Source organism: Phyllostomus hastatus, unplaced genomic scaffold (assembly GCF_019186645.2).
Source record: "Phyllostomus hastatus isolate PE091 unplaced genomic scaffold, TTU_PhHast_1.1 phas_scaffold_555, whole genome shotgun sequence".
In the NCBI taxonomy this organism is placed as follows: Eukaryota; Metazoa; Chordata; class Mammalia; order Chiroptera; family Phyllostomidae; genus Phyllostomus; species Phyllostomus hastatus.
Genome location: NW_025334036.1, coordinates 3,988,219 through 4,012,971, shown reverse-complemented (window position 1 = coordinate 4,012,971; position 24,753 = coordinate 3,988,219). Strand labels below are relative to the sequence as shown.

The 24,753-nt window shown below is 62.8% G+C and overlaps 1 protein-coding gene across 1 annotated transcript; it reads left to right on the top strand.

Annotated features, from left to right (window-relative positions):
• Positions 1-24,427, top strand: ACAN (aggrecan). The gene is made up of 17 exons (XM_045825038.1): positions 1-76; positions 1,817-2,200; positions 2,982-3,156; positions 3,689-3,816; positions 4,204-4,497; positions 5,895-6,287; positions 7,047-7,221; positions 7,692-7,819; positions 9,086-9,379; positions 10,197-10,412; positions 10,967-14,065; positions 18,218-18,331; positions 21,296-21,454; positions 21,913-21,995; positions 22,857-23,001; positions 23,562-23,744; positions 24,291-24,427. Exons 1-17 carry the CDS (start codon positions 1-3, stop codon positions 24,425-24,427), a joined length of 6,183 nt encoding a protein of 2,060 aa, XP_045680994.1.
• Positions 24,428-24,753: the final 326 nt, after the last annotated feature.

Genomic DNA, 24,753 nt, shown 5'->3' with positions numbered 1-24,753 from the left:
ATGACCACTTTACTCTTGGCGTTCGTGACTCTGAGGGTCATCGCCACCGCAGCAGCCGTCTCCGTAGAAGTTCCAGGTGAGGACATTCCCGCGCCGGTCTCGTTCGCGCGGGAGGCTCTGTGGGCCATCACGCCCCCGGTGTGAGCCACCCCGAGGCCCGAGGTCGAGAGGTTGAGAGGTGGCTGCCTGGGCGGGGTGTGGACAGAGCTGGGATGGGAGGCCAGGGTGAAGGCCGCCCCCTCGCAGTGCAGAGCAGCGGTGGGGAAAAACGGGGCCCAGTTCCCCTCCTCCCGCCTGCACCCACATCCCGACGCCAGACTCTAAGGAATCTGAGGGTTCTGCGTTTGCGTCTGGCTTTCCGTTTTGAGAGGTATCCGTGTCCTGGCTGGCGTAGCTCAGTGGATTGAGCGCGGGCTGCGAACCAAAGCATCGCAGGTTCCATTCCCAGTCAGGGCACATGCCGAGGTTGCAGGCCATGACCCCCAGCAACCGCACATTGATGTTTCTCTCTCTCTCTTTCTCTTTCTCCCTTCCTTCCCTCTCTAAAAATAAATAATAAATAAAATCTTTTAAAAAAAGAGCTTTAGAATAAATACACAACTTAACAGAAAGGTATCCTTGTCAAACAGGAAGATAGAACATATGTTATTTAACAGTCTGTTCACTTGATTTATAACTGGTAAATATTTAGGCACAGGGTATCTGGGGGTGTCCCTTTGTCCTCTCGCTCGGGGACCCACACATGCCCACTCCCAGCCATAACCTGCGGTGGTCCAACCCCCCGGGCAAGCCAGTCCCCGGAGCCGTAGAGACAGCAGAGCTGGGCGTCACCATCGCCTTCGGCGGCGATTCCCGGAGGACCACCGCCTGTGAACCCGTGCTGTGTCGTAGAGCGTGCAAGGGGAGGTGTCTGTGGAAGGGCCTGGTGGGGGCTGCCCAGGACATCAGAAGGTTAGCGCCGGACCCCAGGCATTCCTGGCTCCCCGCTCCTTGCCCTGTTATGTACCCACCACCCACAAATATCTGAAGCATTTCTGAGTTCAACCGGCACCCCCTCCCGCACAAAGCGTCTCCTAAGCAAATGACTCACCGTGAAAGGTGCCGTTTTTTCTTTTTTCTTTTTTCCAAAAGCTGTTTCCTTCCCTTTCCAGGAAGACCTTTACATCTAAAAGCATTCGGTAAACCGCGTGTCTTCCCTGAGAATGCTCCGTGATGTTTTATAGAGTCCAGCCATATCACACCCGCACCCCGTCTGACTCTCTGCAGACTTCAATGTCTGGCTGTCTCTGGTGCATCTCCCACTAGGCCCCCCAGTGCCCCAGCAGTGGAGGAGAATGACCTGTCCTCCAGCAAAGCCAGGAACCAAGCCCGAGGCCGACCTCCGTCCATGGGGCCCATCTCTGAAGTTTTGACTCTTGGCTTTAAAAGTTTTGTGGGGGGTTTTTTTCTTCCCCATCCTAATCTCTCCACCCCCAAATAGTTACTCCCCCAAGTCTGTGAGTCAAGCTGCCACTCCAGGAAGAAGGGCTCTGTTTATCCGGTGGCTCCGCAGCCCCCAGGACACCTTAGTTTCAGAAGCAGAGAGGTGGTCTCGACTCTGAAGTTCGTCCCGCCCTCCTCAGGGACCCTCCCCTGGCTCCGTGGCAGACACCGGGGGTCTTGAGGAACGCTGCTCTGGACAGGGTGTCGAGAGGATGCCTGGGAATTCCAAATCGGGCACAGGAGTGTCCCCGACACAGGCGCACGGGCTCGCTGGGTCGTGCCTGGGAGGCTGGGCGGTCGTCTCTGCGCTCTAACCAGCCTGTCTCCCCCGCAGGCCCCGACAACTCGCTGAGCGTCAGCATCCCCGAACCGTCCCCGCTGCGGGTCCTCCTGGGGACCTCCCTCACCATCCCCTGCTACTTCATCGACCCCATGCACCCCGTGACCACCGCCCCCTCCACCGCCCCCCTCGCCCCGAGAATCAAGTGGAGCCGCATTTCCAAGGAGAAGGAGGTGGTTCTGCTGGTGGCCACGGAAGGCCAGGTGCGGGTCAACAGCGCCTACCGGGACAAGGTCTCGCTGCCCAACTACCCGGCCATCCCCAGCGACGCCACCTTGGAAATCCAGAGCCTGCGCTCCAACGACTCAGGGGTCTACCGCTGCGAGGTCATGCACGGCATCGAGGACAGTGAGGCCACCCTGGAGGTCGTGGTGAAAGGTGAGACCGCCCCCTGACTCCCACCAGAGACCCTGGTTCACCTGCAGAAAGAAACAAATGGCCTCTTCCCCGTGGGGACCCAGACGGGCTGGCTCTCCAATCCCAGACCCTCCCCCTGCCCGTGTGTGCACCTCCGTCGACTTACTCGACTCCAGGTGTAACGGAGAGCTGGGAACACCATTCCTTCTGGACTTCGAGGGAATTACATACTTCCTGGCTGCGGTCACACGGGGATGACGGCTGGTGCTTGGCCGAGATCCTGTGGTTGTGTGGCCTGTGGTCATTCGTCCCCTGTTGTGCGGACAAGCAGTCTGAGGCTGAGTGGCTTGCCTGAGCTGTCCCCGGAGGTGACATGGGCAGCCCCCGGCTCTTCCACCAGCCGTCTTTTCTCTCCCCCAGCCCCCACCCCCATTCTCAGTCCCGGAAGACACCCTGGTGCCCTTTCTCTCTCCCTGGAGTGACAAGAAAAAGGTGTAAGGAGGCAGCTTGTCGTTCCCTTTAAAGAACTTCCTGATTATCAGAATCATCCTAGGTGTTTTTAGAAGGTGCCTGGGGAGGTAGTGAGGCCCCTGTCACTGGAGGTATTCCAGCAAAAGCAGGAAGGCCGCCAGCGAATGTAGGAAGGGGAGTCATGCCCCAGGTCCCCAGTAGGGGGCGAGTCAGCTAGAGGCCTGCACCGGAGGGCCGGGAGGTCCCTTCTGCGACGGCCGTCACTGCGTGAGCCCCTGCAGGGACAAGAGGCCGTGCCTGACGTGCTCGCTGGGCCGCGCCTGGCTGGCAGGCGTTGTGTTCCACTACAGAGCCATCTCCACGCGCTACACCCTGGACTTCGACAGGGCGCAGCGGGCCTGCCTGCAGAACAGCGCCATCATCGCCACGCCCGAGCAGCTGCAGGCCGCCTACGAGGACGGCTTCCACCAGTGCGACGCCGGCTGGCTGGCCGACCAGACCGTCAGGTGAGCCCCCGGGCTGGCCGCGGAGAGTGGGGTGGCCGATGAGCTGGAGCGTCGACCGGCACCGAGCTGGTGCCAGCGTGACACCATGGCCGGCCCAGGTTGGCGCTGGAGGGATGCCCTGGCCGACCCTGCATCGGGCACCCGGTGTCCTGCGGTAGAGCGGGTGGCTGCCAGCAGCTTTGCCTCTTGGGAGCATTCTCCGCACACTTCACACATACACATCGTCATTCTCCTACAGCCTAAAATATTTACTCTCTGGCCTTCTACAGAAAAGGTTCGCAGGCCCCTGAAAGACCACGTGGGGTACCGAGACATACCCAGCAAGGGGGCTGCCTCTAGTCACCAATAGCTACACAAACACACACGTCAGTAACGCTGCAGGAAAACCTGCCGACACAAAGAGTCCCCACCCCCAGGGCAGGCCCCGGCAAACGCATCAGGAGGTCGCCGCTTCCCCCCATGAAGGGAGAGGACACGGGTCACAGGCCCCCTCTGTCCCCTGGTGAAACGCCCCACCGTGTGTCCCCGGCAGGTACCCCATCCACGTCCCTCGGGAAGGTTGCTATGGAGACAAGGATGAGTTTCCGGGCGTGAGAACCTACGGCATCCGCGACACCAATGAGACCTATGACGTGTACTGCTTTGCGGAGGAGATGGAGGGTGAGGACGCCCTGGCCCCTTCCCCGGGAGTCCACGAGCTGCCCCCTTCTCCCTAGTGACACTCGGATTCTGGGACAGGGCACCGAGCCAAGGCGCCCCCTGGGCCATGCCCGGAGGGGCGGGTAAGAGAGGAGGGAAGCCCCCAGGTGCCCCAGGTGCCTCCGTGGCCTCGGGTGCCTGCAAACTGGTGCCACACCAGAGTGCTTGTCACTGGTCCCTCACCTGGGACGGCCTCTCCCAGCCAGGACCCCCCGCAGCTCTGCCCAGCCACCCATGTCCCAAGTCAGAACGGGCTCCAGACCTGGAGGCCCCCCCGTGGACCTCCCCAGGGATGGGGGAGGCGGGGGCGGCGGGAGGTCCTCACCCTGCCTGCTGTGTCCATCCCAGGCGAGGTCTTCTATTCGACGTCGCCGGAGAAGTTCACCTTCCAGGAGGCCGCCAACGAGTGCCGGCGGCTGGGCGCCCGGCTGGCCACCACGGGCCAGCTCTACCTGGCCTGGCAGGGCGGCATGGATGTGTGCAGCGCCGGCTGGCTGGCCGACCGCAGCGTGCGCTACCCCATCTCCAAGGCCCGGCCCAACTGCGGGGGCAACCTGCTGGGCGTGAGGACCGTCTACCTGCACGCCAACCAGACGGGCTACCCCGACCCCTCGTCCCGCTACGACGCCATCTGCTACACAGGTGCGGCGGGCGCCTGGGGGCCCGGAGAAAGAGATCCGGGAACGGGGAGCTGTCTTGTTTTTACCGTTTCAAAGGGCCCCTGGATCCCCGAAGCCCATGTGTTAGCAACCCCCATTCCCGCTGGTTCCGAGGAGCTAAGGCAGAGTGGCCGGAGGCGGCAGGGTAAACGGGTTACGAGCGTGAGCGTCAGTGCCTGGGTTTGCTCAGGCTGGAACCTCAGCTCTGCCGCCTGCTGCTGCACAACCCGGGAAAGCCACGGCCCTGAGCCTCGGTTTCCTCAGCCGTCTCCTAGGGAGGTGGTGGCACCACATGGGAGATGGGGGAGCCCAACAGGAGGCCGTGCCCCCCTGGGGTGTCCTGTTATCTGCCCTCAGAATGGGACTCACGGAAAAGAAGGGAGGGAGGTTTCCGCAAAGGCTTTATTTGGAAAATGTAGGCGAAACATTTTTTTATCTTACATTTGACACAGTCTAGGTAATAACCACAATCGAATGAGAATTCTTGGAGGGACAAACAATTGAATGAATGCAGAGTTGCATCAACTTTATGTTAAAATTAGCGGCCGTGGAGTGATGTAGCTCACTTCCTGTTAACTCCCACAGCCAGGTCTTAACGTGAAATAACGAGGATGTCTGCCCTGGCTGGTGTGGCTCAGTGGATTGAGCACCGGCCTGCGAACTAAAGAGTCACTGGTTCGACTCCCAGTCAGGGCACATGCCTGTGTTGCGGGCCAGGTCCCCAGTAGGGAGCGCATGAGAGGCAACAACACATTGATGTTTCTCTCCCTCTCATTCTCCCTCCCTTACGCTCTCTCTAAAAATAAATAAATAAACTCTTAAATAAGAATAAGAATAATGAGGATTTCCCCCTAAGCCTCTCTCAACCTTTCCATGGTCTAACCACCCTCTCTGAGTCAGCACACGCTGGTGGGTTTTCTCTTTATCGGTGATTAACTGGCTCGTTTCCGCCAGACCCTGAGATTCCCATGAGTCGTTCTCTCGTCTTTCATCCATGTCACGAGCTCCTTCATCCTCAGCGCCGTCTTCCCATGTCCCTTTATGAGAGGTTTACGTTGTCCCATTGGCTGCTCAGCGAGGTGCCCGGGGGACAGACAGGTCAGGAGGCCGAGGTCATGGGTCAGGAAGAGACGCTGGAGCTGCACGGGTTTCACAAGCAGCGGGACGATTGGTCGATGCCTCGCGCTACGACAGCTCCGCAGTCTTCTGCCACCTGGAGACCGTGGGGCCCCCTGAAGGGAACCGTCGCCCAGACGAGGGGCCAGGCGCACAGTGGGTGCTCTCCCTCCCGGTGGGGAAGGAGGTGGAGCTGGGGCTCCCCTCCCCCCTGTCAACCCCCGGCTGAGTTGCTAACTGGGGCTCGTCTTCGTCCCCGCCCAGGTGAAGACTTCGGGGACATCCCGGAAAACTTCTTCGGGGTGGGCGGGGAAGAGGACATCACCGTCCAGACTGTGACCTGGCCGGACGTGGAGCTGCCCCTCCCCCGCAACGTCACCGAGGGGGAAGCCCGGGGCAACGTGATCCTCACCGTGAGGCCCATCTTCGGCTCCCCCACGGCCGCGGAGCCCGAGGAGCCCTTCACGCTGGGTCCTGACCAAGAGGCCACCGCCTTCCCTGGGGCCGAGAACGGGACTGGAGAGGCCACCGGGCCCTGGGCCTCGCCCGAGGAGTCCACGCCCGGCCTGGGCCCCTTCACCGGCGAGGACCTGGTCGTGCAGGTGACCGCAGCCCCGGGTGAGGCCGAGGTCCCCGGGCGGCCACGATTGCCAGGGGGTAAGTGCGCCCTCCTCGGGGGGGAGGCTGCAGGGGCAGGTGGGAGGGACTTGGCCTGGGGATCTACACTTTCACCTGCACCTGGGACCGGGGCCAGGCCTCTCTCCCTCTCAGAATGCGTTCTCCTTATTGATGAGACAAAGGGGATTGGCCAGGCCAGGGACGCGCATGCTCTGTGGCCACAAAGCATTTCCTTCACGTGAAGTCGTAGGTGGGAACCAGTGTGTATGTCAGGCAGGTAAAGGTGCTCGTAGGGCCCAGGGGAAGTGGAGGAGAAAACCAGGGTTCTTCTATCCAGGACCCTCCTGGCCCCGTCAGGCACCTCCACAGGACAGAACCACTGAAACCCGCCACACTCGGAGACTGGCGGGGGGGGGGGGCATTCACGGCGCTGACCCTCCAGGGGTCCACAGACGACGGCCCACAGACCGCATCGAGCTCGCCACCTACTTCTACACAGCTGTGCACTCAAAATCATATTGCATTTTTCAATAGTTGCAGGACAACTAATAGTTGCAGGGAGTCATGAGAAGAAGATTTTGATACGTAATGAAAACTACATAAAATTCAAAGTTTGAGGTCCGCATCTCCTGGGAGTGGGATCGGAAGTAGGGAAGGAAGGAAGGGATGAAGGGAGGCTGCTCCTCAAGAAGCCGGGGTTCCCTCCGTGCCCACAGAGCCGTGGGGACCGGGCCCTATGGCATCCTGAACCTGCTGTGTCTCCTTCTTTCTTTCCCTCCGCCCCGCCCCCGCCCCCAGGGGTCGTGTTCCACTACCGCCCGAGCTCCACCCGCTACTCGCTGACCTTCGAGGAGGCCCAGCAGGCCTGCCTGCGCACCGGGGCAGTCATCGCCTCGCCCGAGCAGCTCCAGGCCGCCTACGAGGCCGGCTACGAGCAGTGTGACGCCGGCTGGCTGCAGGACCAGACCGTCAGGTGAAGGGCCCGCCGCCCCCAGCCCAAACCCAACCTGGGGGTCAGGCGAGGGGAGCCCCAGCCTGGCCCTGCACCCGAGACACAGCGGGCACCTGCTGCCCCTGAGGGTTAATTAATTAACCAGTGTCTCCACGGCTGCTCCCTTCATTCCCGCGCCCCCAGAACCGAGGCAAATTCAGAGAGGGTGAGGAAGGGCCCCAGGTGACATTGCGTTCCAGGTCATTTCCCCTGAGAGACATAGAGAGGGAGACCCCATCCTCAAGCCCCCCAGCCCCTTCCAGTGCTCTTGCATGCAGTGGGCTCCCCTCTGAAGCCAGGGGCACCCCAATATGAGGCGCTGTTTCCTGGTGTGCATCCCCCTGGACAACCGCATACCCTCCCCGCCTGGTTCCCCAAGTGGCCTAGCGGCCATACCCTGCACCCCGAGGCCCTGAACAGGCCCTCACCTGCCCCTCCTGCCCTCCTTGCAGATACCCCATCGTGAGCCCGAGGACCCCGTGCGTGGGGGACAAGGACAGCAGCCCTGGAGTCAGGACGTATGGCGTGCGCCCGCCGTCGGAAACCTACGATGTCTACTGCTACGTGGACAAGCTCGAGGGTACGAGTCCTGTCCCTGCACTTCGGGCCCTGGATGGGCAGGGGGCTGTCGGGGGAACACAGGAAGGAGAGAGAGCTCCACCCTCCGCCCACTCCCGGCTTTGTCTTCGGATCAATAAATCCCTTGTTTTAAAGATTTTATTTATTTTTAGAGAGGGAAGGGAGGGAGAAAGAGAGAGAGAGAGAGAAACATCAATGTGCGGTTGCTGGGGACCATGGCCTGCAACCCAGGCACGTGCCCTGACTGGGAATCGAACCTGCGATGCTTTGGTTTGCAGCCCGCACTCAATCCACTGAGCTATGCCAGCCAGGGCAAATCTCTCGTTTTAAATGCCAACCTGGGCAGAGTCCCGACACCCACGGGCAGATCCATGGCCCTGAGGGAAGGCGGGAAGCACAAACAGGCAGAAAAACCTCTTCCCCAAACATTGTCCGAGCTTGTTGAGCCGCAGATCCTCAGCTTTCGCTTTGGGTCATTTTATTTTAACTCTCGTGGAAATTGCCAAATCGCTCTTCCCCGGACCCCGGCTTGGGAAACACTGGTGTCCTGGAAAGGTGTCAGCGTTGCCACCTGCTGACTGCGGGGCCTGAGGAAGCGATTTAGCTGTTCCAGGCCTGGGTGTGCTCGTCTGTGGAGCAGGCCTGACTGACCCCTCCGGTCAGGGGCTTTTTTTTAGTATGACATGGGGTATGTGTGAAAAGTGCCCAGCACAAGTAGGTATTTATTCAGTAAACTCGAACTGCCTTCCCCCAAGTCAGACGGGCCCCCAGGTGTCGTTCCGGGGGCCAGGACCCAGCCCGCAGCAGCGGTCACTGGCCCGAGGGGAGGCCCCGGGCGGTGGGGTGGGCCCGGCCCCGCGGCATTCACGGTGCTCTCAGACAAGGGCTGTGGTGCAGGAACCACAGGGGGTGTAAGGGTGCCCCGGGCGGGGGTTCCTAGCTCAGCAGGGAAGGGGTGCCTGGGTGCGACTGGGGAATTTAGAACGGGCCATGGAGGGAACGTAAGGGACCATCCCTTCTCAGTTGAGCTGCCGCTTTGCTGGTTTTAGCGCTGAAAGTCCCGACTCCTAGGACATCCCAGCTGGTCACCCCATTTCCCAGCGGCCCAGGAGATCCAAGGGGGAGTGGTCCAACAGGGGCATATTTTCGGGCTGGGTGGAGTCTTTAACCCGTGCTGGGGCAGGGGGTTTGGGCAGAGGCCACCCCGCCCGCCCATGGGGTCACTGCAGGGTCACTCACGCCGGCCGCCGGCCTCTGCCCCCCGCAGGGGAGGTGTTCTTCGTCACCCGCCCGGAGCAGTTCACCTTCCAGGAGGCCCTGGAGTTCTGCAAGACCCACAACGCCACGCTGGCCTCCACCGGCCAGCTCTACGCCGCCTGGAGCCTGGGCCTGGACAAGTGCTACGCCGGCTGGCTGGCCGACGGCAGCCTCCGCTACCCCATAGTCACCCCTCGGCCGGCCTGTGGCGGCGACAAGCCAGGCGTGAGGACCGTCTACCTCTACCCCAACCAGACAGGCCTCCTGGACCCCCTGTCCCGGCACCACGCCTTCTGCTTCCGAGGTACGTGGCCGCGGGAGGTCCGCTCCTCCAGTCCCCGCTTCCGCCCTGGGGTGGGGGGACTCCCTGGCACGGACCCCGCCTGGCTCCTGTCCGCTCTCCCTGTCCGTCAGAACGAGGAAAAGGTCAGTCCCTGGGTGGGGGGGTGGGCAGGGCCAGCTCTGGAGCTAGCGGGACCTTAGGCTCCCACTCCGAGGCAGACGCATCCTCCCGAGGTTACCCGGAGACACGTCGAGAGGAGTGAGGGAGGCCTTAGGCTCTCAGATCAGGCCGACTTGAAGTTCAACTACGACTCTCGCTAAGCAGCCGTGTGACCCTGAGCGAGTCACTGACCCTCTCACTTCCTCTGCCTCATCTGTGAAATCGTGATATAATCGTTGCGTTCAAAGAGCTGCCACTTACAAGCCACTGGCTCTGGGGAAGCCACCTGATCCTGTGCCTTTGTTTCCCCATCTGTAAATGAGATCATGGTATCTACCTCACAAGGCCGTGATGGGATAAAAATGCTTCTGTGGGCAGAACGCCTTTAAACCCTGCTTGGTGATATGATACCTGATGTAGAAGAGAGGCCCCCAGCCCACCCAGAAATAGAGTGCCGATGGTGTGTGAATATTGACAGTGTGGTCGATGCCAATAGCTCTTATGAATGGGGGAGGTCAAAAGTGACCTCACTGGACTGCAGGAGGGAGTTGGGTGGAGGCCCAGCGAGGTTCTAGCCCAGGTCTGGCTCCCCTCAACGTGCCCCAGTTGCCCTCAAGAAGGGCCAGCTGGGATCGGCCCCTGGTAAGAAGGAAGGCTCACCAACCCGCATTCCCTGCAGGAGTCTCAGCTGCGCCCTCTCCAGGAGAAGAGGGGAGTAGCACGCCCACACCACCCTCGGGTGTGGAGGATTGGATCACGGCCGACGTGAGGCCGGGCGTGGCCGCTGTCCCCTCGGGGGAGGAGACGACGGCAGTCCCAGATCTGACCACTGAGCCAGAAAACCAGACGCGATGGACACCAGCCTACACCCCCGCGGGCGCTTTCCCGCTGCCAGGTCCGTGTGGCCTTCCCTGCCGCGGAGGGTTTGGGCTAGAGTGTCAGCATCCGGCATCGTCCCAGAGTCGGATTCGGGGGGCGGGGCTTGGAGCGGCGTCTGAGGCTGTGCCTGTCTATCAAGCCACTGGGTGATGGCTGGTGCTGCTGGTCTCCGGACCACGCTGTGAGAACCGTGGGTTTAGGCAATTCAGGGGATGATGTGGAGGAACTTGAAGGGTGACCTGGTGGCCCTCAGTGATAGTCAGGGCGCCCCCACATCCGGTGGGGCGGTGGACGGCACCCCTTCCGGTCTCCAAGCACAGCCCGAGGGTGCTGCTGCGGAGTTCGCTGGTAGCTGCCCTTCCCCTCCCCTCCCTCCCTCCCTCCTTCCCTTCCTCCTCCCTCTCCAGAGATACTGTGCAAGGTTCCAACAGGAAATGCCTGCGCACATGTCTGAACTCTTGAGAGAAAAATTTTTGCCAGGAAGGAATGGGATGCAGCTTCTTTGCAGCAGCTTGAAACGGGGTAGCATCACTGAATCCGCACCTCGTCTTTCTCCCTCCTTTCCTGCAGGGGTCCCTCCTACAGGGCCTCCCACCGGCGCAGCCACCGAGGAGAGCACAGGCAGCCCGTCTGCCACGGAAGTGCCCTTGGTCTCGGAGGAACCATCCCCCTCGGAGACGCCATCCCCCTCGGAGATGCCGTTCACCTCTGAGGAGCCGTCCACCCCCTCACCCCCAGCGCCCAGCGGGATGGAGCTGCCAGGGTCGGGGGCCACATCCGGGGTACCGGAGGTCAGCGGCGACTTCACAGGCAGTGGAGAAGCTTCAGGACACCTGGACTCCAGTGGGCAGCCCTCGGGGGGCAGTGCAAGTGGGCTGCCCTCGGAGGACCTTGACTCCAGCGGCGCCCCCACGACAGTGGGCTCGGGCCTGCCGGTGGGAAGTGGACTGGCCTCGGGGGAGGAAGACAGAATCACGTGGTCCAACGCTTCTCAGGTTGGTGGGCTGCCCTCTGGCGGTGAGGGTCTAGAAGGCTCTGCTTCTGGAGTAGAGGACCTCAGTGGACTTCCTTCTGGAACGGAGGGTCTAGAGACCCCTGCCTCTGGAGTAGGGGACCTGAGTGGACTTCCTTCTGGAGAAGGTCCGGAAGTCTCTGCTTCTGGAGTAGAGGACCTCAGTGGACTTCCTTCTGGAACGGAGGGTCTAGAGACCCCTGCCTCTGGAGTAGAGGACCTGAGTGGACTTCCTTCTGGAGAAGGTCCGGAAGTCTCTGCCTCTGGAGTAGGGGACCTGAGTGGACTTCCTTCTGGAGAAGGTCCGGAAGTCTCTGCTTCTGGAGTAGAGGACCTCAGTGGACTTCCTTCTGGAACGGAGGGTCTAGAGACCCCTGCCTCTGGAGTAGGGGACCTGAGTGGACTTCCTTCTGGAGAAGGTCCAGACGTCTCTGCTTCTGGAGTAGAGGACCTCAGGGGACTTCCTTCTGGAAGAGAAGGTCTAGAAACCTCTGCTTCTGGAGTAGGGGACCTCAGTGGACTTCCGTCTGGAAGAGAAGGTCTAGAGACCTCTGGTTCTGGAGCTGAGGACCTCAGTGGGTTGCCTTCTGGAAAAGAAGACTTCACTGGATCCGCTTCCGGAGCCCTGGACCTGGGCAGAATACCCTCTGGAACTCTAGGAAGTGGGCACGCTCCAGAAGCGAGCAGCCTGCCCTCTGGATTCAGCGGTGAGTATTCCGGAGTGGACTTTGGAAGTGGCCCGTCCTCCGGCCTGCCTGACCTCAGTGGGCTTCCCTCTGGGTTCCCGACCGTCTCCCTGGTGGACACCACGCTGGTGGAAGTGGTCACGGCCACCGCGGCAAGTGAACTGGAAGGGAGGGGAACCATTGGCATTAGTGGCGCTGGAGAAATATCCGGGCTGCCCTTCAGTGGGCTGGACATCAGTGGGGGAGCCAGCGGACTCCCTTCAGGAGCCGAACTCAGCGGCCAGGCATCTGGATCTCCGGAAATCATCAGCGGGGAAACGTCTGGACTCTTCGATGTCAGCGGACGGCCGTCGGGACTTCCCGACATCAGCGGGGGGACATCTGGGCTTTTTGAGGTCAGTGGGCAGCCATCAGGGTTTCCGGGGGAAACGTCTGCAGGGACCGAGCTTAGTGGGCTGCCTTCCGGACTCCCAGATGCCAGTGGAGAAGTTTCGGGAGACCTCTTCGGCAGTGCTCGGCCGTTCGGCATGACCGACCTCAGTGGGGAGACGTCCGTGGTCCCTGACCTCAGCGGGCAGCCCTCGGAGTTGCCGGGCTTCAGCGGGGCCACACCCGGAATTCCTGACCTGGTCTCCGGCACCCCGAGCGGCAGCGGCGAATCTTCTGGCATTACGTTTGTGGACACCACTCTGGTTGAAGTGACCCCCACGACGTTCAAAGAGGAAGAAGGTTTAGGGTCCGTGGAGCTCAGCGGCCTCCCTTCCGGGGAGACGGATCTCTTGGGCACCTCTGGGGTCGGGGATGTCAGTGGGCGGCCTTCCGGAGCCATCGACTCCAGCGGGTTTACATCCCAGCCTCCGGAACTCAGCGGCCTGCCGAGCGGAGTAGCCGAGGTCAGCGGAGAAGCCTCTGGAGCCGAGGCGGGGAGCAGCCCGCCCTCGGGAGCCTATGACGGCAGTGGACTCGCATCGGGTCTCCCTACGGTCTCCCTCGTCGACAGAACTTTGGTGGAGTCTGTCACCCAGCCTCCCACGGCCCAAGAAGCAGGAGAAGGGCCCTCGGGAGTTTTAGACCTCAGTGGGCTGCAGTCCGGGCTGGTGGAGCCCAGTGGGGAGCCTCCGAGCACCCCGTATTTTAGCGGGGACTTTTCTGGCACCGTTGATGTGAGTGCAGAGTCTTCAGCAGCCACGGGCAGCAGCGGGGAGGCCTCAGGATTTCCGGAAGTCACTTTAATCGCTTCTGAATTTGTGGAGGGTGTTACTGAGCCAACCGTTTCCCAGGAACTCGGCCAGAGACCCCCTTTGGCACGCACCCCCCCGATTTTTGAGTCCAGTGGAGAAGCCTCAGCATCGGGAGACGTCAGCGGAGCCACACCGAGGTTCCCTGGGTCTGGAGTAGAGGCGTCGTCAGTCCCGGGATCTGGCCTCGAAACATCTGCCTATCCTGAGCCTGGGGTGGGGGCGTCTGCTGCTCCCGAGGCCAGTGGAGGAGCTTCGGGGTCCCCCGATCTGAGTGAAACCACCTCTGCCTTCCCTGGCGCAGACCTGGGCGGGGCCTCAGGCCTGGACGCCAGCGGCAGCACCCCCGCCTTCCAGGAAGGACCCACAGAGGGCTCGACGCCCTCGGGAGTGAGTGGCGAGCCGCTCCATGGGACCAGCACCTACGACGTGGTCACAGAGACATCGGGCTGGGCTTCGGCCACAGCCACGGCTTCTGGAGACAGGACCGAACTCAGCGGAGACCCATCCGGTCACACCTCAGGGCTGGATGTTGTTATCGGCACCGGCGTCCCGGAGTTTGAACGGACCCCACAGACCCAGCGCCCCGCAGAGGCGCGTCTAGAAGTCGAGTCCTCCAGCCCCCTGCACTCAGGAGAGGAGGTGCAAACAGCCGAAACAGCCACCTTCCTAACAGACGCGTCCACCCCAGCCTCTCCAGAGGGGACAGAAGAATCCGGGGCAACCACTACAGGTATTGTTGGCATTCCCCCCCGACCCCCCAGTAAACGTGTTTGTGCAGTTCAGATGGTAGCATAGTAGCGGGAGGCGGTGTAGATTCAAGGTTCTGAGCACCACTCCCCCATGGGTTAGCTGTGCAGCCACAGGCAAGTTTCTTAACCTCTCTGATTCTCAACCATAAAATGGGACTAGTCCCAGGGAAGATGCAGCAACGTGTAAACATATATAAAACAAGTACTTAGCATCTCAGTGTGCACGCGGTATGTGCTCATAAAGATCGGGGAGTGTTGCCGTTACAGCGATGTTACATCACGAGAACACATATGTGGGGGCTCAGTTACGTGGACTTGGTACAGAGGGAGGGAAGGATGGCGGGTTACACGGTGCCAGAGATGACACCCCCACGCCCTTCCCACGGAGCGAGTGTGAGATGAGACAGTGTAGCTACTGGTGACATTTATGCCCAACTTTGTGCCAAATTCAAACCAGCCCAGCTGAAGGAATGACAAAGTGTCATTTCGGCTGAGTGGTGACTTTAGTCCCTGCGTCCCCACCTGCACCCCGGTACCAGGGACTCCTCGGCCCTGTAGTGATTGTCTCACCCCCACCATCCCAGCACCGGCACCAGGAGCTGACCCTTTTCCACATTTTGCTCTGGGCTCGCTTGCATGTCCCCCAGCGCTGAGAGACCTTTCCCAGTCAGAGAGCCCGGCCCCCAGAAGCCGAGGCCAGGTACCCAGGAGGGCCCTCAGAAACGTGCTGACCCCCATTCAGCCTCCTGAGCTTGGGGGACCACGTGCCCCGACCTCGAGGTCTCAGAGGCTTCTCCGTGTGCCAGGATGCTAGCTTCTCAGAGCTCAGCCTCTCCCTGGGGGTTGCAGCCCCCGCCAGGCCCTGTGCTGAGGATCCCTGTGGTGCTGGGACCTGCCAGGAGACGGCGGGACACGCCACGTGCCTGTGTCCCCCCAGCCACACTGGCGAGCACTGTGACATAGGTAAGCCCCTCCTTGGGGAGGGAGGGGACTCCTTCACCCCCAGAAGGATCTGCAGGCGCAGGCAGCGACCGAGGTCCCCCGAGGCTTGGGATCCTCAGGGAAGAGGAAGGAGAGAGAGGTGCACAGTGACCTGTGGGGGCAGAAGCCTCAAGAAAAACAGGGCAGGTCTTCCCAGGGCATCTGTTCCACCTGGCAGTTTAAGAGAGAGAAAAAAAAAAGTCCGGCTGAGTGATGAAACTGGGAAGTAGTTGGTGCTTTGTCCAGCCACGGATTGTTTGAGGAGCAGGAAGCAGAATGCACTTGAATTTTGAAGATGAGACTTGAGACTTCACAGAAATGTTGAAGGAGGGAGCCGGTTGTGCCCGGCAGCCCCTGGTGGGGACGCTCAGAGGGGCTGTGGTGCATCGTGGAGACCAGACCTCCCCAGAACGTCCCCTACCCGCTTGGGGCCGGGCACGGTTTGGGTCCCCTCCTTGCCCTGAAGGAAATGACACAGACTGTACTTGTCATCGGGTGGTCAGCATTCTCAGCTGCAGGTCAGGGGTGACCCGGCGACACCCTGCCCCTGAGCACGTACCACCCAGGGGTCTCGGCTGGTCCTTAGCTGTGGGTCAAGTAGCCTATGGGATAGGTGAGGCTCTGGGGGGGATCCTCTGGTTGGAGGTACCCCCCACCCCCGCCACACCAGATGACTAGAACCGACCTGCGGTTCCCGTAGGGCTGCTGGGGGCGTGATGTGTGTGCAGACACAGCTCCGGGAAGATTCTGAGTGAGACGCTGGTTCCCTCTCTTACCTCTCTTCCGTCACCTGGTCTGTGTGTCGCCCAAATCTGCCCCGTCCTCCACCTGCCACCACCCTGTGGGCGGTCCCCCACTCTGCGTTTGCGCACAGTAGGGCCCAGACAATGCCTCTCGTGGTTCCAGAAGCCGGGCCACGTCCTAACTGCCCTTCGCAGAAAGAGGTGGCGGTGCAGGGCCAGAGTGGCCAGTGGGGACACCCCGCACGGGACCCTCGGCCCCCTTCTTACTGCCGGAGCCGCTCTTGGCCACCCCCCCCCCCACTAAGCTGCCCCCGGGGCTCCCCCAGGCTGTGTGGCCTTCAAGATCGCCGCCCCTCCTTCCCTCCTCACCCGTGACTCCGGGGCCCTGTGCAAAACCGCCACCTTCCCAGATTCTGGGCCTTGGCCAAACGCAGAAGGAAACACGATGCTGCCCCCTGGGACCTTGGGCCGCCTGAGGGTGGGCGATGTGAAAAAAGCTGCTGGGACACCTGGAGGCCACCTGGCCTGGCCTCCCTCCGGGCCTCCACCTCTCCTGCCCTCTCCTCCGTGGCTGGCGAGGGCACCCCCCCCAGTCCGATGTCTGGCTCTCCTCCCCACAGACCGCCCCTGTCCCCTGCTCTATACAACTGCTTTGGCGCCTACATTTGCCTAATCCCCCCCTTGCCCAGTGCTTCCCATCTTCCGTAATGACGCTAATGGACAAAAGAGAACCCGGAGCTTTCCCGTAGCAGGACAGCCGCCCCCAGCTTCCCTGCCCCCGGCCCACCGGCCTGACCTATTGCTGCTACTGCTGCTGCTGGGAATCCAAGTGCATGCTGGGATGTCCGTCAGTTCCTCATGCATTCTGGGTTTGCTTGGGACCGGCCCAAACGGTCGGCCTCTGGTCCACGGCGTGTGCTCCCCCGAGATGACGTGAAGAACCAACCGCGTGGGGAGAGGAGACGCCTGGGGACTTGAGATTTTCCGGGCTACGCCTGGCACAGACCCAGCTCCTGTCCAACCAGACGCTGTCTGCTAGGCCCCAGCAAAAAGCATCCAGAAGAAAGTGCCTTCTCACCAGAGGACTGGCTTTAAGGCGTCGTCTGTTCTTGTGGGTAGCGGGCCCTGAGGCCCAGTAGGGGACGCCCCCAATGACGTCGCGTCCGGAAGGTTGCGTGAACACAGAGAGAGGCACGTCCCAAAGCGGAGCCCCGGGAGCTGGTGGAACCCGTTCACGGCAGACGTTCATGGATCTCCCGGGAAGAGGAGCTCCACGGCCCCTCGGATCCCATTCCCAGGGGACGCAGCCCGGGAGGAAAACCAGCAGGAGGCTTTGGAGTACAAATGCAGAGTTCTCTCCAGCTTCTCAGAAAGATGCAGAAGGACCAGATGAGGCGATTCAGTGCTTACTGTGGCCAGTGGAGGAACATGGCAGGCAAAGGCCAACGACTCCCCAGTCCCGGTCCCGTGAAGACATGGGATCAGGAAGAACAGAAGGGACGAGCATGCCTGGGAAGGAGAGGCCGACGGGCGCCTGCCTGTGCCCCAGGCCGGTGTGGGCGGGCGGTCACTCACTCAATACCCGGAGGGCTGCAGGCGCTGCTCTCTCCCACCACCCAGCCCGGAGCCGCCCCAGACGTGCTGCCTCCCCGGAGTTGCCCACGTTCCGAGCCCTTACGCTCAAAGGAGACTGCGCAGGGGAAATGCTGGGCTGGGTTTCCGTCGCTCCCCCCACCCAAGAGAACAATGCTGGATTCATCTTCACAAGATGCTCTAGGATCTTAGTTACTAAAGGCGAGACCAGTGTCTGCAACCCCCAGAGTTTCCGTGAATCCCGTGCAAACACGCCCCGCTGCCACCCTCTCTCGGTTCCGCCCTCTGCCGACCGCCCACGCACTGCAGCGCCGCACAGTCCTGCCCCGCTCCCGCGGCGCACAGCCACAGAGGAGGCGAGGAGGAGGAAGCGTCCTAACCAAGCTCCAAGCACTTGACTTCTGGTGGCCTTGCTCACCGCTGTGGCGAGCCCGTTCAAACCCCATGGCTTTCTGAATCCCTCACGAGAGAAGGCGTCTTGGAGGAACTCTGTGCACACTCTCGCCAGCGAGAGGCATCTGGCTTTAGAAGCACCGAATCTCTTCACCCGCTGGGCGGCCAGGCTCCGACGCTCCACGGGCCCGTCGAGAACCACATGCATGCACGAGACCCCCGGTGGGCCTTTGGCTTCAGTACTCCAAGACGGCGGCGGCAGCAGCAGCAGCAGCAGCAGCAACGGTGCTTAGGAAATGCAGCCGCCCCTCCTGGGGCTCTGGAGAGCCGCAGGGCTGGCCGGCCGCCCGTCCAGAGGCTGCGGTGCTTGTGAGGCTGGAGGTGCCGGCGGGCGTCCTAATGGTGGCCCTTGGTTTCTTGCAGACATTGATGAGTGCCTCTCAAGCCCTTGTCTGAATGGAGCCACCTGCGTGGATGCCATCGACTCTTTCACATGCTTATGCCTTCCCAGCTACCGAGGGGACCTGTGTGAGACCGGTACGGCCGTCTCGGCTTCAGCTAATGTGACTAACGGCTGCACACTCCCCCCCACCCACCTGCCGGCCTCCTCCCTCACCCTTCCCTTCTAACCACAGGCTCCAGCCCCCTGCTGGGGCCAACTCAGGAGCCACCGGGAGCAGTCTGCCCCGCCCCCCGCCCCCTGCCCCCTGCCCCTCATGCACTCCCACTCCTTCTCTGGCCGTTCCCCGTGAAAACCCACCTCTGGGGCGTGGGCCAGTCTGGCCGCAGGAGAGACGTGCAGCCCAGGCCAGCCTGCGCTTCCGAATGTAGGGCTCTCGGGGGGACCTTGACCACGCTAACCTGCTCCAGGGCTCCCAGGCCGGCTGACGCCGCCGTCCAGGCCGCTGCACACGTCAGACTGAGAGGACCGAGCGCAGTGAGCGCTCCTGTCTGGAAGGAAGCTGTGGGTGGGGGTAGCAATTGGCTCTCACTCCGGATGGTGGCCACGGAGCTTCCTCGTATGGTCAAGGGCATGTGTCATTGCTGCTTCATTGCCTACAGGACCGTGGCTTCAGGGGCCACGGTGCCACGCTGGCCAAGCGGCCGTCCTCTTCTCCCCTGGCACACGCTGCGGTTTGTCTGCCTGAGAGCCCCCCCCACCCCCGCCTCACCAGCATGCTCGGTCACGCATGAACAGGGACCGCTGCATGCCACCTCCTCCTCCTCACCACTGTGACAGCTGCCGGTCAATGCCACTCGGGCCCGCACTTCTTCCCTCCCCTGCGCCAGGCAAAGGGCTGGCCAGAGAGAACAGAGGCTCTTGGCCCGGGGCAGGGGCCGAGTGCGGCCTCCTGGGACTTGCCGGCCCCTCTGCTTCTGCATCTGGGCCGGGCTCTGCCCAGGGGGGCTGCGTGCCAGGCCACGCCCCCAACCCCCTCTCCAGGAGCCCCCAATCCTGGATCCCACCTCGGAGTGGGGGAGGCGAGACTCAGGGTTGCTCGTAGTAGCTGGGGCCCGCACGGAACTGGAAGTATGCAGGGGCTTCAAACTGTTTTTAAGGAACTTTCAGGCTGGACGTGCCAGAAACTTCCAGCCAGCAGCGGAAGCCCTGGGGGCCTAGGCTGTGTGGGGGGCAGGTCTGGATGGCTTGCTCCTGGGAGGCACCGCCGAGGTCACACGCCGGGGGAGGGACTTGAGGCATCTGCAAGAAAAGACCTGAGTCCTCCTCCTCCCTGCTGCCTCCCACGCTCCACTCTCACCCCAAGACCCCAAGACATTGATGCATGGGATCGTGGCTGGGGTGGGAAAAGAGTTATAAGGACTTTCTTCCCAGGGTGCCAACGTATTTGTCATCAGAGAGAAGGATCTGGAAGCTCCCTTACAGACAAGGGCTCTCGGGTGCCAGGCTGGGAGAGGAGGTGCCCTGTGGGAGGGCACGCAGGGCTATCACAGGGCGCCGCATCGGATGGGGCAGGGAGATGGCGCCAGAGCCGCCCAGCTGGCCCTGGGCCTGGTGCCCAGCTACGCAGGGCCGCATCTGTCCTCCCGTTCCAGTCCTGAGCCCCCACCCCCACCCCACGGGTCCTCGTGCCTCAGCTCCCTTCCTCCCGCTGCTCCCAGCCCTCCCAGAATGCCCCAGGGCCTCCATCCCGCACCGCCCGCCCCACCACACCCACACACACACACACAGCCTCCAGCTTTGCCTGCCCAGCTCATCTCAGCCCGCAGACCCTGCTGGGGCCCAAGAACGGCCCCCACAGCCAGCCCCGGGGTGAGATGGGGGCCGCCTTCCTTCTCAGGAGGCCTTGGCCTGAGGGGCCCCCCTGCGGCATCCTCCTTAGACCTCCCGCCGCTCTGCCTCTTTCTCCTCAGCCTGCTGGCCTCCCACTCTGTCCGCTCTTCCCGACTGTGTCTCTTCCAAACCTGCCTCGCCTGCACCCCTGCCCCTCCCCGCTGGGACGGCCAGACTCTCCAGGAGGCGGCCAGGCAGCCTGAGGGGACCACGGCTCTAGGCTCAGCCCTAGGGCCCAGGGGGACAGGGAAGAGAGGGTCCTGGAGTGCCCTCCGCCCGGGGCTGTGCTGGCAGATGTGTGACCGTGGGCTCCAAGGGGCGCCCCGGCCGGTACAACACTCCCACGGGGCCAGCGGAAAGCCTCCGCGGTGCTGTCACCGCGGGTGGAGTTGGAAGGACACTCACATAGTGGCTCTCCCACGCCTGGGCGAGCGGCTGCAGCCTCTGCGTCCTGGCCCCTAGGCTGCCCTGGAGCCCCAGCCAGCGGGTCCTCCAGAGCTCAGAACCCACTGCCAGCGTAGCTCTGGGAGGAGAGAGCCTCCTCCCCGCTGGTCTCCTGCCTCCTAGGAATAAAATACCGGCCGGCCGGGACCCCCGGCGTTGCCGCCTTGCCCTCCAAGGGGTGTGCTCAGCCGGAGCCGCCCCTGATGGACGGACTGAGCTCTGCGTCCTCTCTGGACCCAGAGCAGATGCATTCCTGGTCCTCTGTGCCCACGGCAGGCGCCATTTCTTGCCTCCAGCTCTGCTTGCTGCTGCTGCTGCTGCTGCTGCTGCTGCTGCTGCTGCTGCCGCCGCCTTCACGCACCTCCCCCAAATCCCCTCTCTCCCAGAGACCCCCAGGGACTTCAAACCATGTTTTGCCTTAAAGCTCCACACCTCCCCCCTTCCCACCTCCTTTTTCTCGGCCAGCTGAACTCGGCCAGGCCTGCGGAAAGCTTTGGGGGCAGGGGGTGGGCGGCGTGGCATCCCAGAAAGACAGGGTCCCTGGCATTTCCCACAGGATGGGACAGTCTCTGGGGCTCCAGGGACCAGGCCCAGGCCTCCCTGGCCTCCAGCTCCAGCCTCCATCCAGCGGGGCCTGCCCTCTCCTTTGAGGGCGGGCGTTGGAGGCGGGCAGAATGCGGGCATCGGCGCTGTGCGCGCGTGGCAGCCGCCACCTTCCGCCCTCCGCCCGGCCCCGCCCCTCACGCGCCGGACCTATGTTGCAGACCAGGAGCTGTGCGAGGAGGGCTGGACCAAGTTCCAGGGCCACTGCTACCGCCACTTCCCCGACCGTGAGAGCTGGGTGGACGCCGAGAGCCGCTGTCGCGAGCAGCAGTCCCACCTGAGCAGCATCGTCACGCCCGAGGAGCAGGAGTTTGTCAACAGTGAGCCTGGCGGGGTCTCCAGAGAGGAGAGTGGGTGGGCACACGGGCCAAGGGGGTCGCTGGTCCGGAGCCCACAGGCCTGGACCCAGCGTGGCTGCAGGGGTGGGGGCCAGGAGGGGGGGAGGGCGCTCTGCGGCCTGAGCTCCCTGAGCGAACAGGAAAGAGGAAAGGAGTTTTGGGGACCAAGGAGTTTTGGGGACCCACGGCGCCCAGAACAGCCCCACAGTGCCTGTCACAGCCCCAGAATAACCGGTGGCTGCCACTGGCCCGTGCCAGCTTGGCGAGGGGTTCCGAAGGCGCGGAGACCCCCGTCAGGGCCTCGGAAGGAGGCGGCACGCTCCTCGGAGCCCACCCACGTCCCCCCCCCTCCTCCACCCCCTCTGCCTCCATGAGCCCAAGTCTCTCGGACATCCCCAGGGGGCTCCGGGCCACACCCAACACCCGTGCCCTCTCCGCAGACAACGCCCAAAACTACCAGTGGATCGGCCTAAACGACAGGACCATCGAAGGGGACTTCCGCTGGTCAGATGGGCACTCCTTGGTGAGTTCTGCCAGGGGCTCCGGGCACAGTTGGGCACCCCAATGACGGTGGGGGGGGTGATAAAGACCCCCCAGACAGAGACGCATTCAAACCACATGCAAACCCTCCCCGAGTGAGCAGCTGCGGGACTGGCCCTCGGCGCAGGGAGGGGGTCTGCTGCGTCTTGGGCGTCTCCCTGCCTTCGGCCGCCGGCCCGGGGCTGGGAGAGCTGAGCGACGGAAGGGGAGGGAAGCGGACGGCAAGGAAGGAGCGAGGGCAAGCCACCCCGGGAGCCGTGTGCAAGCGTTAAGGGGGGGGCTCCCTGGAAACAGAGGGCTCGAGGCTGCTCAAGAATGCAGACAGACAGACAGCACCACAGACGCCAGACGGACAACACGCAGAGTGAACGCCGTCTCTCCGTGAAGGACCTCCGGGGAGGCTTCCCCGGAGGGGTGACCACAGCCAGGGTCACGGGCGAGGGATCAGTTACACTACGGGAAAGGGGCGGGTCTGTCATCCCAGGGCCGGGCCAGAGGGAGGAGCCCGGGGAGGCTGGGTACACTCGGCAGCTACGTCTCTGCCACCCCAGTGCTGCCCAAGCCAGGCAGCCTGCGTGCCCACCCCCTGCTGGCCTCTGTGGAGCCGGAGGGATGACACCAGCTCCTTAACAGGGACCGTGACACCTTGTCCTTGCGAGGGGCTGAGAAGGACCACAGCTGGGGCAACCCTGACCAGGCTCCCAGCAGCCTTTGCACCGCTGCCAGAAGACACAGGCGATGGGGGCGGGGCTGGAAAGGGAGGGAAACTGGGGGTCAGCCCCAGCCGTGAGGCCCCTGCCTGCCCTCACTGCTTCCCCCCCCCCCCCCCCGCCCCGGCCCACAGCAATTCGAGAACTGGCGCCCCAACCAGCCCGACAACTTCTTCGCCAGCGGGGAGGACTGCGTGGTGATGATCTGGCATGAGAAGGGCGAGTGGAATGACGTGCCCTGCAACTACCACCTGCCCTTCACCTGCAAAAAGGGCACAGGTGAGGCGGCCTGGGAGGGGCCCGGGGGGCGGAGTCACCACGCTAGGTCCCTGCTGTGTGAGGGGATGAGGGCCAGCCACCTTGTCTCCTGGCTGCGGATGTCACCTCACCGCCGCCCAGCAGACCGGAGCCGTTCGGGGGTGGGGGGGGCGTCTCCCACAGCCGGCCTCCCCGGCAAGGGCAAGTCCCCTCTGGGGACCATCCGGGTCCCATCATCCCCCGAACCAGGATGTTTAGACGGTGTGCCTGGCTCTCGCCCTCTTTCCCTGCCTTCCCTGCCTCCCTCCCTCCTTTTCTTTTCCTCCTCTCCGTAAGACCCTCCTTGCATTCCCTTCCGGCTGCTCTAAGTCGGCCGGCAGCCCAGCCGGCCTCCGGACTCTGAGCGCGGCCTGCCAACGCCCCTCGGTCGGCAGCCGGGGCTCACGGCCGGGTGTCCCGGCTCCAGGCTGTCTCACCGCAGCCGGAGGGGGCCAGACACTGGCTCGTCCTCATGGGCAGGGGCGATCACAGGAGACCCCCCTCCCCCCAAGGCCCCTCTCTGAAGGCTGTCCGCCCCGCAGTGGCCTGCGGAGACCCCCCCGTGGTGGAGCACGCCAGGACGTTCGGGCAGAAGAAGGACCGCTACGAGATCAACTCGCTGGTGCGGTACCAGTGCACAGAGGGCTTCGTCCAGCGCCACGTGCCCACCGTCCGGTGCCTGCCCAGCGGGCACTGGGAGGAGCCTCGGATCACCTGCACAGACCGTGAGCATCATCCCTACCGCCCCCTGCTGGGCGGGGCCCAGCATTACAGCCCACCCTCCTGTCCCCCCTCCCCAGAGTACCTGGGGGGTCCTAAACCCACACGGGCAGCACCGTCTGTGGACAAGGTCACCTGTCACTGCGCCCCTGGCCCCCCAAGGAAGGAGAAAGCAGGCAGCCCACTTTCCTTTCCAACACCCGCCCGAAGCCCCTTAGCCCAAGTCGGTTCAAGAGCAATCAAAAGCAGGAGGCAAGCCCTGGCTGGCGTAGCTCAGTGGATTGAGCACGGGCTGCAAACCAAAGTGTCGCAGGTTCGATTCCCAGTCAGGGTACATGCCTGGGTTGCAGGCCATGACCCCCAGCAACCACACATTGATGTCTCTCTCTCTCTCCCTCCCTTCCCTCTCTAAAAATAAATAAATAAAATCTTAAAAAAAAACCCAAAAAAACAGGAGGCAGAGAAAGAAAAAAGCCTCAGGCTGCCTCCACTAGCCCAGGTTCCCGCAGGGAGGGCGGCCCGCACAGAAGGGGCCAGACGGGTGGGGCGAGGCTGGGCCGGCCTGCTCCATCCCAGGGCTCACGGAGACCGTTCTCTCTCCCCCCTCCCAGCCGCCGCCTACAAGCGCAGGCTACAGAAGCGTAGCTCCCGGCCGCCCCGGAGGAGCCGCCCCAGCGGGGCCCACTGAGAGGAGCGCCCAGGGGGGACGCGCCCAGGATGCTGAGCCCAGTGGCCTCTCCAGCCCGACGCCCCACTCGGACGGTGTCCCCTTCCTGCCGCTTTCTGCCGTATAAGGAATTCCATTAAAGAAGGACGAGATTCAATCCCACACTGTGTACGCACCCAACGACCCACCCGCCCGCCACACCCCCCCAATTGCCAAGCATCTGACTTTCCCCCCAAATGCCAAAGCCGAGCCAACGTATTGTACCCCGAGGACCGAGTCTAGAGACGTTTCTTCATTCTCCCGATGTGCCTTTCCGGGGACCAGTGCAGGGACAGGGGGAGCAGGGA

Bases quoted from the DNA above. Each gene is read 5' to 3' on its own strand.
- ACAN (XM_045825038.1), top strand. From the start codon at position 1: ATGACCACTTTACTCTTGGCGTTCGTGACTCTGAGGGTCATCGCCACC. The intron at 6,288-7,046 runs GTAAGTGCGCCC...CCCCGCCCCCAG, and splicing joins GCGGCCACGATTGCCAGGGG to GGGTCGTGTTCCACTACCGC. The intron at 7,222-7,691 runs GTGAAGGGCCCG...CCCTCCTTGCAG, and splicing joins CTGCAGGACCAGACCGTCAG to ATACCCCATCGTGAGCCCGA.